Genomic DNA, 15,153 nt, shown 5'->3' with positions numbered 1-15,153 from the left:
GGACAACTCACCAGAACAGTCTCAGCTCTCAGCACCCCTTGAGAGTTCAAGTGAGTTCACCCGTCCGCCTCCGTCCTCTGCTGAGTGTATTAGGGAACACTTTCAGCCCTCTGAGGACTGCATCCCACTGTTGCTGCCTGAGTCTAGCCACTGTGCTGCTCAGTCCCAGCCAGTGTCCACACTGGCGGAGGTCTCCGTACCTGCTGCTTCAGTGTCTGTTTCCACTGGAGGGCCAGAGGAGCCCGTCCAGTCTCAAGCCATGTTAGCTGGGGGTTCAGGTGAACCCAGCCAGCGTCCTGCCTCGTCGGCTGGAGGGCCCGAGGAGCCCATCCTGCCTCAAGTGTCGTCAGCTGGGGGTTCGGGTGAACCCAGCCAGCCTCATGCCACGTCAGCTGGAGGGCCCGAGGAGCCCGTCCAGCCTCATGCCACGTCAGCTGGGGGTTCAGGAGAACCGCACCAGCCTCATGCCACGTCTGCTGGTGGGCCCGAGGAGCCCGTCCAGCCTCATGCCACGTCAGCTGGGGGTTCGGGAGAACCGCACCAGCCTCATGCCACGTCTGCTGGTGGGCCCGAGGAGCCCGTCCAGCCTCATGCCACGTCTGCTGGAGGGCCCGAGGAGCCCGCCCAGCACTACGCCTCGTTAGCTGGGGGTTCGGGAGAGCCCAGCCAGCCTCATGTTTCATCTGCTGGCGGTTCTGGAGAACCCAGCCAGCCTCATGTTTCGTCTGCTGGAGGGCCCGAGGAGCCCGTCCAGCCTCATGCCACATCTGCTGGAGGGCCCGAGGAGCCCGTCCAGCCTCAAGCCACGTCTGCTGGAGGGCCCGAGGAGCCCGTCCAGCCTCAAGCCACGTCTGCTGGAGGGCCCGAGGGGCCCGTCCAGCCTCAAGCCACGTCTGCTGGGGGGCCCGAAGAGCCCGTCCAGCCTCAAGCCACGTCTGCTAGAGGGCCCGAGGAGCCCACCCAGCACCACGCCTCGTTAGCTGAGGGTCCTGGAGGACCCAGCCAGCATATCCTCACATCTGCTGGCGGTCCGGGGAAGTTTGTTCAGCTACCATCTGCTGAATCATCCCCTGTGACTCCTACACCGTTGCCTGCATCCACATCACCGCCTGCAGCATTCACGCCACCGCCTACAGCATTCACATCATCACCATTCGCATCACCGCCTGCAGCGTCGCTGCCGTCAGGTTCCGCAGCCGTCCCGCTGCCGTCAGGTTCCGCAGCTGTCCCGCTGCCATCATTCACGCCTGGTCCGGCCTCCGTGTCTTCATCCACGCCTGGTCCGGCCTCCGTGTCTTCAGCCTCGTCTGGTCCGGCCTCCGCTTCGGCTTCAGCTTCAGCCTCGTCTGGTCCAGCCTCCGCTTCAGCTTCAGCTCCGCCCACGCCGTCGCCTGGTCCAGCATCGTCTTCGTCTGGTCCAGCCTCCGCTTCAGCTTCAGCTTCGTCTGGTCCAGCCTCCGCTTCAGCTTCAGCTTCAGCTTCGTCTGGTCCAGCCTCCGCTTCAGCTTCAGCTTCGTCTGGTCCTGCCTCGCCTGGTCCTGCGATTGCCACACCGCCGTCAGAGCCAGCTCGACCCGTTCTGCCTCGCCTCTGCTGGCCGTTTTCCGGGCCTATTAGGTGGCATCATGGCCTTCGGGGACGGCCTCCGGAAAGGGTTTGTTGCCGCCGCTGGCATCGCGGCTGTCCTCCGGACCTGCTCAGTGGCCGCCACTACCTTCCAAGGGGTCGGCCTCCAGAACTGTTTGCCCGTCGCCGCCGTTGCCGTGTGCACGGTCGGCCTCCTGAACTGTTTTCCCGTCGCCGCCGTTGCTGTGTGCATGGTCGGCTCCCTGACTGTGTTATGGACTAGTGAACAGTCGTGTTTTGGTTCTGGACTCTCGTGCTCCTGGTTTTTTGTGTTTCGGGCCCTCCTTCCTGGGCCCCCTCCGCCCGCCCTGGCTTGGTGCTTGTGTTTTCTGTTTGGGGCTGTCGGGAGCCAGCCCTTTGAGGGGGGGGGGGGGGGGGTATGCTGTCCTCGCCCTGAGTCTCTTGGTTTCACCAGCTAGACAGCGAGATAACAATGCTCCAATAACCAGACTTATTTTCCTTTTTGCGCTGACTTATTGAAGAATGGCCTCTGACCATTGCTTTCTCTTTGACCATCGTAAAACTGAAAGTACAAAATACTGTATTAGCTAACTAACATTGTAAACTAGCTTGTTACACTCTTACTGCAAGCTAACAAGATAAAACTTTCAAATGTACAAATTATCGTACCATTTTTACACAAAACAAAAGATAATAATTATTTTATCGACACTCATACTTACAGACATATCTTGTCCAAGGCAACAACATTTTAAGGTTCGTATCAGCTTAGAACAATAACATTACGGTATCACTTTCCGCCATCTTTTATTTCTTCTTGACGTTCTCATTTTTTCCTTTCCCAAAGTAACCGAACCCATATTACAAAGCAGCCACCAGAGGGAGCTCTAGGGCAGCTTACAACTATAATATCCGATTTAAGTTATAAAAGGCAGAACACTCCCCGCCTGGTACAATATAATTGTGCCACTACAACAAACTTTTCTAATAAACATTTTGAACAGTTTAGGGCTATTTCAAACACTTATTTATCACTTGATAAAAGCAAAACCATATCAGCGATGGGTCTCAAAAACACTTTTTCATTTCCATCTTTCACAGTCTTTACTTCTGCTTTTCGAACCTTATTGTCCTTGCTCTCAAATGTTCTTACAACTTTTCCCGTGGACCAGTCATTTCTGTGTGCGAGAGCATCTTTCAATAACACAACATCACCAATTTTTATGTTTGTTTTATCATCAGTCCATTTTCTCCTTTGCTGTAGTGTTGAAAGATATTCACTTTTCCACTGTTTCCAAAAAGAGTCTGCCAAACACTGTACTTGCTTCCATTGCTTTGAGTAGAGGTCTGGCGGTCCAAAGCTTCCTGTTGGTGCAGATAATGCACTGACCTTTTGTGTAAGGAGCATTGCTGGAGTGAGAAGGTTTGGTTTGTCTGGATCTGTTGAGACTGGTACAAGTGGTCTTGCATTCATTATTGCCATTACTTCTGCCATGAATGTACTTAACACTTCATGCGTTAGTTGGACATGTACGGCTTTCAACAGAATACCATCTAGGATGCGCCTTGCTACTCCAATAAGTCTCTCCCACGAGCCACCCATGTGTGACGAGTGTGGGGGATTAAACAGCCATGTGCATCCTTTCTCTTGCAGGTATGAGTTTAGTTCTGTGTCCTTGTGATCAATTTGCAACTCATTGCATGCTCCAACAAAATTTGTACCTCTATCAGATCTGAGTATTTGAGCAGGTCCACGGATGCAGAAAAATCTCCTTAGCGCATTGATGAAGCTGGATGTTGACATTGTTTCAATGAGCTCAATGTGCACAGCTCTCGTGGACATGCAGGTGAAAAGCACAGCCCAGCGTTTACTGTCTGCACTCCCTCCTCTGGTGCGACGTGTGGTGACCGTCCAGGGTCCAAAGACATCCAGTCCTACACTAGTGAACGGTGGCGTTGGTGTCAGCCTGTCCACAGGTAAATCTGCCATCTTTTGGGTCTGAAGTCGTCCTCGAAGCTTTCGACAGAGAACACACTTGTAAATAACAGAAGAGACGAGCCGTTTACTGCCAATAATCCAAAATCCAGCACCTCTGAGCGTTCCTTCTGTTAGGTGACGCCCCTGATGCGCTACCTTCTCATGATAGTATCTAATAAGAAGGATGGCTATATGATGAGCATTTGGGATAATGAGTGGATGTTTCTCATCTTTTGTTAGGTTAGCAGGTGCCAATCGACCTCCTAGTCTGAGGAGCCCATCTTCATCAATAACTGGATTTAACCTTTGAAGACAGCTTTGTTTTGGAAGTGGCAGATTTTCTTTTATGCATCTGTACTCTTCTTTGAACGTTTCACTTTGTACTGTGTGAATGATGAACTTTGCTGCTTTAGACACTTCATCTGTGGTGTTAGTTTCACTGAAACACTTCCAGCCTTTACCTTCTGTGTTTGTTTTCTTGAATGATGCTGCCACACGCTTTAGTGATGCAATAGTGCGACACAATCTCATCCAATGAGAGAATCTTTCAAAACGGCATGGCTCTAGCTGTGTTACTGAGGCTTTGGTAACAAAACTTGTTATATCAGGTCTGATCTCTGCATCTGTGTCAGGATCGATCAGTGTGAAACTATCACAGTGAGACTTCTCTATGTCGTGTTGTGTCAAAAAGGAAGGACCACTAAACCAGTTTGTAGAAGCCAATGCAGAAGCTGCAATTGGTCTAGTGGCTGTGTCTGCTGGATTGTCACTAGTGGCTATGTAAAACCACTGTGCTGGATGTGTAGTCTTTCTGATTCTAATCACTCGGTTAGCCACGTAAGTGTAGAACCTCTTTGTGTTGTTGTGTATGTAACCAAGAACAATTTTACTGTCTGTGAAAAATCTGACAGTGTCTGCTTCAATGTCAATCTGATCTCTAATGAGTTCGTACATCTCTACAGCTAACACTGCTGCACATAACTCCAATCTAGGAACAGTGTGGGCGGGTCTTGGGGCTACTTTGGACTTGCCCATGATGAAACCTTTGTGCCACTGACCTTCACCATCAATAGCTCTCAGATATGCCACTGCTCCTATGGCCATGGTGGAGGCATCTGAAAATATGCACAGTTCTTTTTTCACAGCAATGGCCTGGGAGAACGAGAGGTAGCACCTCGGTATCTGAAGCCGCTCAAGATCCTTCAATGAGCTTCTCCATCTGCTCCATTCATCTTCTTTTTCTGCAGGAAGTGATTCATCCCAGTCCTTTTGCTCTGAGGTCAATTCACGGAGAAGAGCTTTTCCCTGCATTGTGATGGGTGACACGAAACCCAGCGGGTCATACAGACTGTTAACAGTGGCCAAGACACCTCTCCTGGTGAACGGCTTTTGTTCAGTGGTGACGTGAAAGGTAAAACAGTCCTTTTTAAGATTCCACAGTACCCCCAAGCTCCTTTGCAGGGGTATGTCGTCCAACTCTAAATCCAAGTCTTTTAGATCCTTGGCTCTCTCGGCAGCAGGAAACGCTTCCACTACTTTGTGGTCATTAGAGGCTATTTTATGTAGCCTTAAGTTTGACTGTGCCAGCATCTTTTGAGCGCTTGTGAGTGTCTCAACAGCTTCTTCCACTGTTGCTGTGGATGCGAGACCATCATCAACGTAAAAATGTCTCATTACAAACTGCTTTGCATCATGTCCGTGCTTTTCTTCTCCCTCGACTGCAGCACGCCTCATACAATAAATAGCCACAGCTGGGGAAGGGCTATTCCCAAAAACATGAACCCTCATTCTATAGTCACAAATACCTTGGTCGGGATCATTATCTTTATACCAAAGGAATCTCAGATAATCCCTATGATCCTCTCTCACTTCAAAACAATAAAACATTTGTTGCACATCAGCTGAAAATGCTACAGGCTCTTTCCTAAAACGCATAAGGACACCCAGCAGTGTGTTATTTAGGTCGGGTCCACTTAATAAGACTTTGTTAAGGGACTGTCCTTCAAATTCTGCACTTGAGTCAAAGACTACTCTCAGCTGATTAGGTTTTTGTGGGTGGTACACACCGAAGGATGGCAAGTACCAGTGTTCTTTGTTTGAGTCCAAAGGTGGAGCGACTTCTGCATGGTCATTGTCCAGCATGTTTTGAATGAATTCGATATATTGTCTTTTCATTTCAGGGTTCCGGTCTAATGTCTTTCTGAGAGATTGGAGGCGCTTGAATGCTTGCTCTCTGTTACTCGGAAGCTCTGGTCTTGGAGAGCGGAATGGCAAAGGCGCCACCCAGCTGTTACATTCATTTTGATACACCTCCTTCTCCATGATGTCAATGAAGTCTTTGTCCTCTACTGACAGTGCTGGTTTGTCATCATCTTTTGTCCTGTCAAAAACAGTTTCTCCCAGTTGATTGGTGTTTGTGTTTCCCCTGTCCTTTTTGGGGTTAGGTGTGGTGTTTAACTGGTCTTTGATTTGAAACGTGTTAGGACATGGGCAGAGGTAAGAAGCACGGCCATTCTGGAGAATATGTGTTTTGAGAACACTCACACTAGGGGGCTTATGCGTCTTCCCCATGCAGGCTTCTCCAACTATAACCCAGCCTAAATCCAAACGCTGTGCATAAGGTGTATTGTGTGGCCCATTGATTCTCTCTCTGACTTTGTGTACCTGTATAATGTCTCTTCCCAAAAGCAACAGAATAGGTACTTGTTCTTCTACAGGAGGTACTTTTTCAGCTATCTTCTGTAAGTGTGAGAACTTCATGGCCACTTGTGGAGAGGGAATCTCTCTCCTGTCGTCTGGAATCATGTCACATTCAATCAGGTTTGGGAGTGGGAGCTTTACTTTACTATCCATTGACTCAATCATGAAGTTTACTGCTGTTCTGCCGACATTATCTGACAGTCCTGAGCATGTTCTGAGCTTGTAAGTCTCTGAGCGTGTCTTAATATTAAAGAGCTCAAAAAACTGCGACTTAGCTAGTGACTTGTTACTTTGTTCATCAAGCACTGCGTACATCTTTCTAGCCTGTTCTTTTTCGCCTTCTGGATAGACTAACACAGGACTTATTTTTGAGCATGAATGTGGGCTATCTTCATCACCACAGACTTCTGTGCATTTGGAAACAACTGAGGCATTTGCACTATCCTGTGTCTCCCCGCCATCATCTTTATCAGCTCCAGAGCTCTCAGCTGGAGCAGGGGGTGGACCTGGATGTAGCACTGCTAAATGCCTGTCGCTACCACAGTCCATGCATTTTATTTGAGCCCTGCAGTCCCTTGCTAAATGTTGAATAGAGCCACAGCATTTAAAACAGATTCTGTTCTCTTTTAAAAATGACTTGCGCTCATCTATGGGCTTTGCTCTAAAACTCTTGCACCTTTTAAGAGGGTGAGGCTTCTTATGTATTGGGCATACCTTGTCAGGGCTTTCTATAGGCTTGCTGTAACTATTTTGAGGTGAACTAGTGTCTGTAGGAATGTCCGTTTTGTGTACACTAATCACTTGCCTGTTACTGCCTCTGAAGCTTTTCTCCTTCTTGAAGCTTGTGTCGGCAGGAGGTGTGATGACAAAGCTTGGGTCGTTTCTTATTTTGGCTTGTTGTCTTACAAACTTTGAAAAGACACTGAAAGGGGGGAAAACAACTTTATGTTCTTCTTTGTACTTTGCTCCTGTTGCAATCCATTTTTCCTGCAGTCCATATGGTAACTTTTCCACAATGGGGTTGACTCCGCGAGCTGTGTCCAAATATGAGAGGCCTGGTAGATATCCTCCATCTTTTGCACATTCTATTTCCTGCAGAACGTCACCCAGCTCTCTTAACTTTGTGTTGTCTCTGTTGTTTAGTTTGGGAAACTGTTCAATCTTTTTTAACAGTGCATTTTCTACCACTTCTGGAGATCCATAACATTCCTCGAGTCTTTGCCACACAAGGTTGAGAGCTGCAGCTGGATTAAAGACATGGACTGATCGGATTCTTTTGGCCTGGTGACCAGACTCCACTCCAAGCCATTTGACCATTAAATCTAGCTCCTCTTGAGCTGTAACGTGCAAGTCTTTAATAGCACTTTGAAATGATGCCTTCCACGCCCAGTAGTTTTCTGGGTGGTCATCAAACTGCAAAAGTCCAGTACTTAACATTTCCCTCCGTGTCAGGTACCTTGTAATATCCTGGACACCCTGTGTCTCTGTTGATGTTTGAAGAGTGTTGTACGGATAAGGTTTGGGGGAATCCAGTCTCTCTCTCTGTTGTGTTTGGAGTTCCACTTTAACATTAGCCTTTTGAGCACTGTGTGAGCAGTCATTGTCTATATCTGCATTCATAGCCATTTCGCATTGTTCACGCGCAGCTTTGTGACAGGCAAGTGGATCTACTTTTAATTTGAATCCTTCAAGGCAAATATCTGAGTGTTTTTGTACATACTCTGCTGTGCGTTGTTTTGGACTGGCGGGTGGTCCCACCAATGGATAGCGCAGTTCACTCTTTGAGAGTCCCTCCTCCTCTTCTTCATAAACTGCAACCTCTGCTTCTGCAACTGCAACAGCCTTTTGACAGCTCAAAACATGTAAATTTGCCTCAAGTTCAGTTTTTTGTTTCATTATAGCTGCTTCTCTTTCTGAATACGCCAGCTGTGCACGTGCAGCCTCTGCTTTTGCTCGTGCTTTAAGTGCTGCAGAACTTGTGGATGAACGCTTGGACGTACGCGAGCGTCTAGACTCCGCCTGTGTGTCTGCGTTGCTTGCATTATCCTTGTTCTCCATATCCTCTGCGTTGTGCACTTGTTTTGTTTCTCTTTGGTCTGGTGTTTCTTCCTCTTCTGGAAGATCCAGTTGATATTGCTTTCCTGACCGTAGACTCATAACTGATGTGCTGAAAATAGCTCCTCGTGGTTGTGCCCGCTGCGCTAATGTCTTTTTACTATGCTGTCCTCGCCCTGAGTCTCTTAGTTTCACCAGCTAGACAGCGAGATAACGATGCTCCAATAACCAGACTTATTTTCCTTTTTGCGCTGATTTATTGAAGAATGGCCTCTGACCATTGCCTTCTCTTTGACCATCGTAAAACTGAAAGTACAAAATACTGTATTAGCTAACTAACATTGTAAACTAGCTTGTTACCCTCTTACTGCAAGCTAACAAGATAAAACTTTCAAATGTACAAATTATCGTACCATTTTTACACAAAACAAAAGAATAATTATTTTATCGACACTCATACTTACAGACATATCTTGTCCAAGACAACAACATTTTAAGGTCCGTATCAGCTTAGAACGATAACATTACGGTATCACTTTCCGCCATCTTTTATTTCTTCTTCACGTTCTCATTTTTTTCCTTTCCCAAAGTAACCGAACCCAAAGCAGCCACTAGAGGGAGCTCTAGGGCAGCTTACAACTATAATATCCGATTTAAGTTATAAAAGGCAGAACACACACAGTCTGTTCATCTTTGCATAGATACAATATACAGCACAATATTGAATGACAGACACGCTGTGGGAGCTTCCACAGATACACTGACGTCAGCATCCAGAGTCCTCCTGCTGCTCCCCCCTCAGAGCCCCGTGATCAGCACCAACACATTCAGTTAGATGACAGAGTCCAGCTGCAGCTAGAATCAGCTCCCCTCTGTGAACAACAGCACAGCGTCAGTGTTTCACACTCAGTGAAAGGAGGAAACAGCAGAAGAACACCATGTGTGCTACGTTTCCCAGGACACACTACAAACTGCACAAATACAGAGCAGCACGTGGAAGGACCTGGAGCTGCATTTACAGAGCTGCAGACAGCGTGATGTCCTGTATGGACAGGTGGAAGGAACCAAGTCCTCAGCTGGAACACTCGTGTTTGTCCACAGACAGGAAACACAGCAGGAAACTTCCTCACAGAAGTGCAGCTCATGGATAACACACTTCCTGTCAGTCAGAATGAGGCTGCAGCCAAACACAGAAAGGTGTTTTTGTCCAGATGAGCCCAGAGAAGAAACACGAGTGTTCACAGACATCAGAAGCTCAGAGAGGTGAAACATGAGGTTGGAGTCCTCGTCAGCATCCAGAAGAGCTGCTGTGAAACCCTGAGTACTCATGACAGACTCTGATGGCACAAACACATCATGATTCAAACAGAAAGACAAACATGGAGCTCCTGATCCTCCTGCATGAGAACAAGCTGACATGAGCGCTGTGTCTGAGAGTGTCTCCCTGTCACAGTGACAATAACACAGCTGCTGCTCACAGTCATTAAACTGACCTGAGGTCAGCTGTGCTCCTTACATATGAACCATGTGACCTCACATCAGTGCTGTGGATGACTGTAGTCATAGAAGAGTAGAGCTGTAGCAGGTGGTGTGAGGAGGAGGTGGTGTATTCTAGTTAACGCAGTACTGAAACACTCCAGCAGAGGGCGCTGTTAAGTCCTTATTGTAACACAGTTACTGTGTGCAGTTAGACTTCATACATAATCTGCACTTATTTCCATCAGACATGCTGTCAGTAAATGATTGGTTTCTATTGATTCTACTTCCTGTTGACTCGTTTGATGACAGTGAAACAATCACAGCTGATTGTGTGATGATGTAAACTGTCACTGTTACATTCAGTGTGTGTGACATCATGTTAGTGCAGGCTGATAACAGCCTGGTTCTGTTAGAAACACATGAACGTGTCCATAGATCAGTGTGTGTTTAACATGAGAGCTTCAGCCCTGCTGATGTGTTAAATAAAGACATGCAGGAAAACTGATGAGACTCTGAAATAACTCTTTATATTTATAATGTAACTCTGCATCAAAAGAACAACAAAGGATCCCAGACAGGTTTCTGTGAACAAAGACCATTCTGATGTTTCTGTGTTTCTAACACTTTGACATTATTAGTAAACAGACTGCAGTGAGCAGCATTTATAAAGAGCTTCTATATAAAGATATGACAGCTGTTTGACAAGTTTATCACTCTGTGTTTGGACCTGATCAGTCCAGCTGTTTACTTGAAACATGTTCATTTACCTGTTCTGTTATATTCATGTTCTTGTCTCTGTTGAAAACACATTTTAATGTCCCTCAGATTTTTCTCCCAGATGAATAAATATAAAAATGACACAAACTGACTGCAGCTACTTTTTGTCCTTTCTGTCAAAAACCTTCATGTGACTCATGAGAGACACGTTTCAGCTGTTTGTGACAGATCAGAGGCCAACAAGTCATTTATAACACTTTCCATCATTGTTTAAAGTTCTCAGTGTTTCTGTGTTGCTGCGTATAGGATCTCCCAGCATCATCACTGTGCTGTCCAATCATTGTGTGCGAGGTTACCCTTATAGTGCGATGTGTGTTTGCACAAAGAGAAGCATGTGTGTCAAATATAAATAAGCACAGAACAGAAACAGCTGCTCGTTTCTTCTGTTTAGAGTCAAGTTAGTGTTTTGTGTCTTTGTTTGAGGCCTGATGTCGAGCAGAGGTGTGTGTAACTGCACTGCTCTGTTATATGTGTGAAGTGTGTGCTTCTCTTCAGCATCATCTTTGTCACTGCTGATTCCTTTGTGTCATCATGTGTTGAGAAGAGAGAACAGTTATAACGGAGGAGCAAAAGGAAGCCCTGAAATCTGCATCAACAAGGAAGTGTTGGCTCACCAGTGATCCCAGCAGAGCCACTGGTTTGGCTCCAGTTGTTCTAGATTCAATGATGTTGTTGCTACAGATACATGTCAGCATCTTTATTGAATTTTATATGAAGCAGAAATGGTGTCATTAGGAGAAGAAGAGGAGAACAAGTCCGGCGAGGAGGCAGCAGCTCTTAAAGATGAAACAGCAGCTCAGCCCTGAGCTCAGAGAGCTGCACATGAAAAAGCTCCTCAAGCAGATCCTGTCAGAGGTTTGTCATCAACAGGAGGAACTGTTCACATCATAGGATGAAGATGCTGTCAGCTGGATGAAGAAGGTTATTTAATGCAAACGTTCACACTGAAGTCAAATTGTTGTCGTGTTGAACAGATTCATGTACTGATCGTCTCCAGAATGTTAGAAGAGCTTCAATGAATCATTAGAAACAACTTACAGCTGCACAGCTGTGTCAAACACATCTGTGTGTCATTGTGGGATTGTTGTGTTTCTACATGTGACACACGTCTAAAACATGCACACAATCTGAACACAAACAGGGACTCATGTGTTCCCACAGCCAGATGCTGAGAGCCATTTCCTTGTAGTCCTGTGTCTACATACATGAACCATTAGATGTTATTGGAATGATTGTCAGCTCTGATAGTTTCATGTGTGTTTAGCTGGACGCTGTTTGATCCTCGACATGTTTAAAGGTGTCCAGTCCTGAGACACTGGGGCTGGAAACAGCTGTGATGTCATTGGACTGTCACACAGACAGAAGTGCATGAAGCGAGCAGCCGAGGAGCCGCTGATGTTTTGGATTCAACAGCATTTGAAAGGTCGACACAGACACATTTGCACACAGAAAGCTGAATCTGTCATATGCCACAGTGAACTCACTGTTCAGTGTTTTTCAGGAAGCTTCTTAACTGCCTCTGCTGCCAAACAAGCAGCTGATGTCCTTGAGAAGAAGCTGAAGAAGTCTTCAACAACAAATACAGGAAGTGGACTTTCAAATACTAGATTCACTTTAGACTCACAGAGAAATGACTCAACCAGCTGTGTTTGACTATATGAAAGGTCAGTGTGTGTCTGCACACAGACTGTTGTGTTGGACTGTTATTCAGTTGTCTGCTGAATGTTTTCAAATGTCTGCATCTCAGCTGTGATGAGGCTGGGGGTCATGGGAGGCCACCGTAGCGGCCTCTTCAACATCATGACATCATCATAAATGCTGCTGGACTGTCTGATGGGCTGACGGTGAAAAAGCCGTCGGGAAGGAAACAGAAGACATTTCAGAGGCTGCAGCAGATTTCTTTGATTCGGGGCCTTTTTCAGCTTTATTGGACAGAGCAGTGAAGATAAGTGACAGCAAAGCAGAGAGAAAGGGGGCGTGGCCCGGGTCAAAGCCAGGCCAGCTGCTCTCCACCTCGTGGTCACCTGCTCATCCTAGTGAGCTCCACCAGCAGCCCTTTCACACACTTTACACTGTCAAACACTGTGTGTGGACCTCAGCTAACAACAGGCTACATTTAAGTCTGGACTACATGCTTTTATATTGTTTTTATTCCATCAGCAGCTCAACATCATGAGCAGCTTTGACATAAAGACATCAAACTCAAGCTGACTTTAAACTACTTTTAATACAGGGGCTCAAAAACAACAACATCTTTATTATATATCAGGACAGAAAGTCATTTCATCTCAAAGGGAAACAGCTTTATTTGGAATAACCAGCACTATCAACTGGTTTGGGATCTCCACCAGTTTCATGTCTTTGCAGCTTCTCCAACAAAGTTCCTGTAAAATCAGCATGTTTGTCTTTATTGGTTTGATAGTGATTGATTATTCAGTCCCAATCTGCTGTCATCTAAAGAACAAAATGATGTTTCTATGAGTCACAAAGCTCCAGATGTTGTCGGCTTCACAAAGAAAACAAAGAACTTAAACACAAAGTGTTTGGAGCCAAAATGTTCCCAAGCTGCTCTTTTTGAAATGGCAGAGGTACAGTGGTGTCTAACAGCACACTGTGGAAGGCAAACATGTTATTGTTGGATGAAACTTCATGAATCCTTTGTAGATTTGAGCTGTTGGAGCCTTTCTTTTCTCTTCAGGTGTACAGATGCTGAGGAGGCAGGTGAAGCAGGTGGAGCTGTTGTGATGCTGGCAGAGGGTGTGTCTTAGTAACTCTGTGAGGCAGAACTGGATCCAACATTGTGGATGTGTTGATGTTGGAGCCATTAAGAGTCTCTGGCCACACTGTAGGATTTCCCTTTGATCCACTGTGGGGGCATTTTGGAGTCTGTCAGTGAAACTCTTCATGTTTGTGTTTGACTCCAGTTTATAGAAACAGAGAAATGTGTCATGCTTTTGTTCGGCCTCCACAAATACACACATTTGTTCATTGGTTGGACTTTTTGGAAGGAGACACATTGAAAACCATGTTAATAAGATCTTGTTGTTTCCTGTGGATCCGACACAGAGAGTGGACTTCAGACAGAAAGCGTGGAAGAGATTTTAGAGGCCGTGTGTGGCAACAGGAAGTTTCTGTGTGTTTGCTGATCTTACATGTGGAAAACAACACGTGATGTTTGTGAAGTTCTACAATGATCATTGTTCTCACAGCATTTTGAGTGGGAACAGTTCAAACTGGGAGTAGTGGGAGTTATTTACTGATTGAAACAAGCTGAATGTTTCTGTGACGATGAAGATCAGCAGCTCAGCTGATCAATGAACTGACATCTATCAGTCGTTTCATGAGATGAAGTCATCAGCAGACATTTGTTCTGACTGTGTGATGAATGTCAGAACGTCAGGGCTCTGCTTTAGTCACTGCTTGATGATCATTGGCTCATTGTTGAATCCAGGGGCCCAGTCTGACCTCTGACCTTTGCTGCAGGTCTTCTGTGTTATCTCCACTTTCATGTCTGATCTTCTACTTGTAGTCCTGTGTCTACATATACAGTGGCTTTCAAAAGTATTCGGCCCCCTTGAACTTTCCCACATTTTGTCACATTACAGCCACAAACATGAATCAATTTTATTGGACTTCCAGGTGAAAGACCAACACAAAGTGGTGCACACGTGAGAAGTGGAACGAAAATCATACATGATTCCAAACATTTTTTACAAATAAATAACTGCAAAGTGGGGTGTGCGTAATTATTCACCCCCTGAGTCAACACTTTGTAGAACCACCTTTTGCTGCAGTTCCAGCTGCCAGTCTTTTAGGGTCTGTCTCTGCCAGCTTTGCACATCTACAGACTGAAATCTTTGCCCATTCTTCTTTGCAAAACAGCTCCAGCTCAGTCAGATTAGATGGGCAGCGTTTGTGAACAGCAGAAATTGAAATTGAAATTGCAGTGAAGTCAGCTAGAAACTTACAGTGACGTGGACATCATGCAAAGACTGCCAGACTCTGTAATACTGCAAATGATCAGTGACTCAGGTTAACACTAAACTTTAAACGGCACCTCTGTGTCTCTGTGTGCTGAACATCTAGGATTGAGTCAGGCTGCATCAGCTGAAGCTGTTATTTGTATATATCAGTATTTTTTATTCAGGTGTGGGGAAAATACGTAAGACTGCAGTGAAGCGATGCACCAGATTAATCCCTGGCCAAAGGTATCGTACTCAAATCAGACTACTGATCCAGCCACATCAGCCTTTTGTGAGGTCTGTTTAAAGTAGACTAAAAGTGAACTGCAGGTTCCTGAGAGGTGGACTGTGAGCACAGAAACACATGTTCATACATACAGCTGCAGCAAACTTACATTAATTTTAAATAGATTTGTTACTCTGATGTCTGTCTCTGTGTTAGTCCTCTGACAGACTGGTGACCTGTCCAGGTGTGCTCTACCTACTACTGGGACAGGTTCCAGCCTCTGTAATAGAAATGTTCTGTTATTCTCATTTAAAGTGTTTAAGTGCTTATGCATATGCTTAGTTGTGACACTGTTACTGTTCAGTGAAAGTTGCTAAAACTAGATGAAC

General features: G+C 45.9%; 1 protein-coding gene across 1 annotated transcript; it reads right to left on the bottom strand.

The window, feature by feature from the left end:
- Positions 1-2,569: 2,569 nt before the first annotated feature.
- Positions 2,570-6,370, bottom strand: LOC113024939 (uncharacterized). Its single transcript, XM_026172241.1, has 3 exons — positions 6,230-6,370; positions 5,860-6,079; positions 2,570-5,199 (listed from the first exon to the last, which is right to left on the bottom strand). Exons 1-3 carry the CDS (start codon positions 6,368-6,370, stop codon positions 2,612-2,614), a joined length of 2,949 nt encoding a protein of 982 aa, XP_026028026.1. The 3' UTR covers positions 2,570-2,611.
- Positions 6,371-15,153: the final 8,783 nt, after the last annotated feature.

This window comes from Astatotilapia calliptera, chromosome 7 (assembly GCF_900246225.1).
Source record: "Astatotilapia calliptera chromosome 7, fAstCal1.2, whole genome shotgun sequence".
Lineage (NCBI taxonomy): Eukaryota > Metazoa > Chordata > Actinopteri > Cichliformes > Cichlidae > Astatotilapia > Astatotilapia calliptera.
The sequence above is the reverse complement of the archived record's forward strand: the minus strand, read 5'-3'. Positions and strand labels throughout refer to the sequence as shown.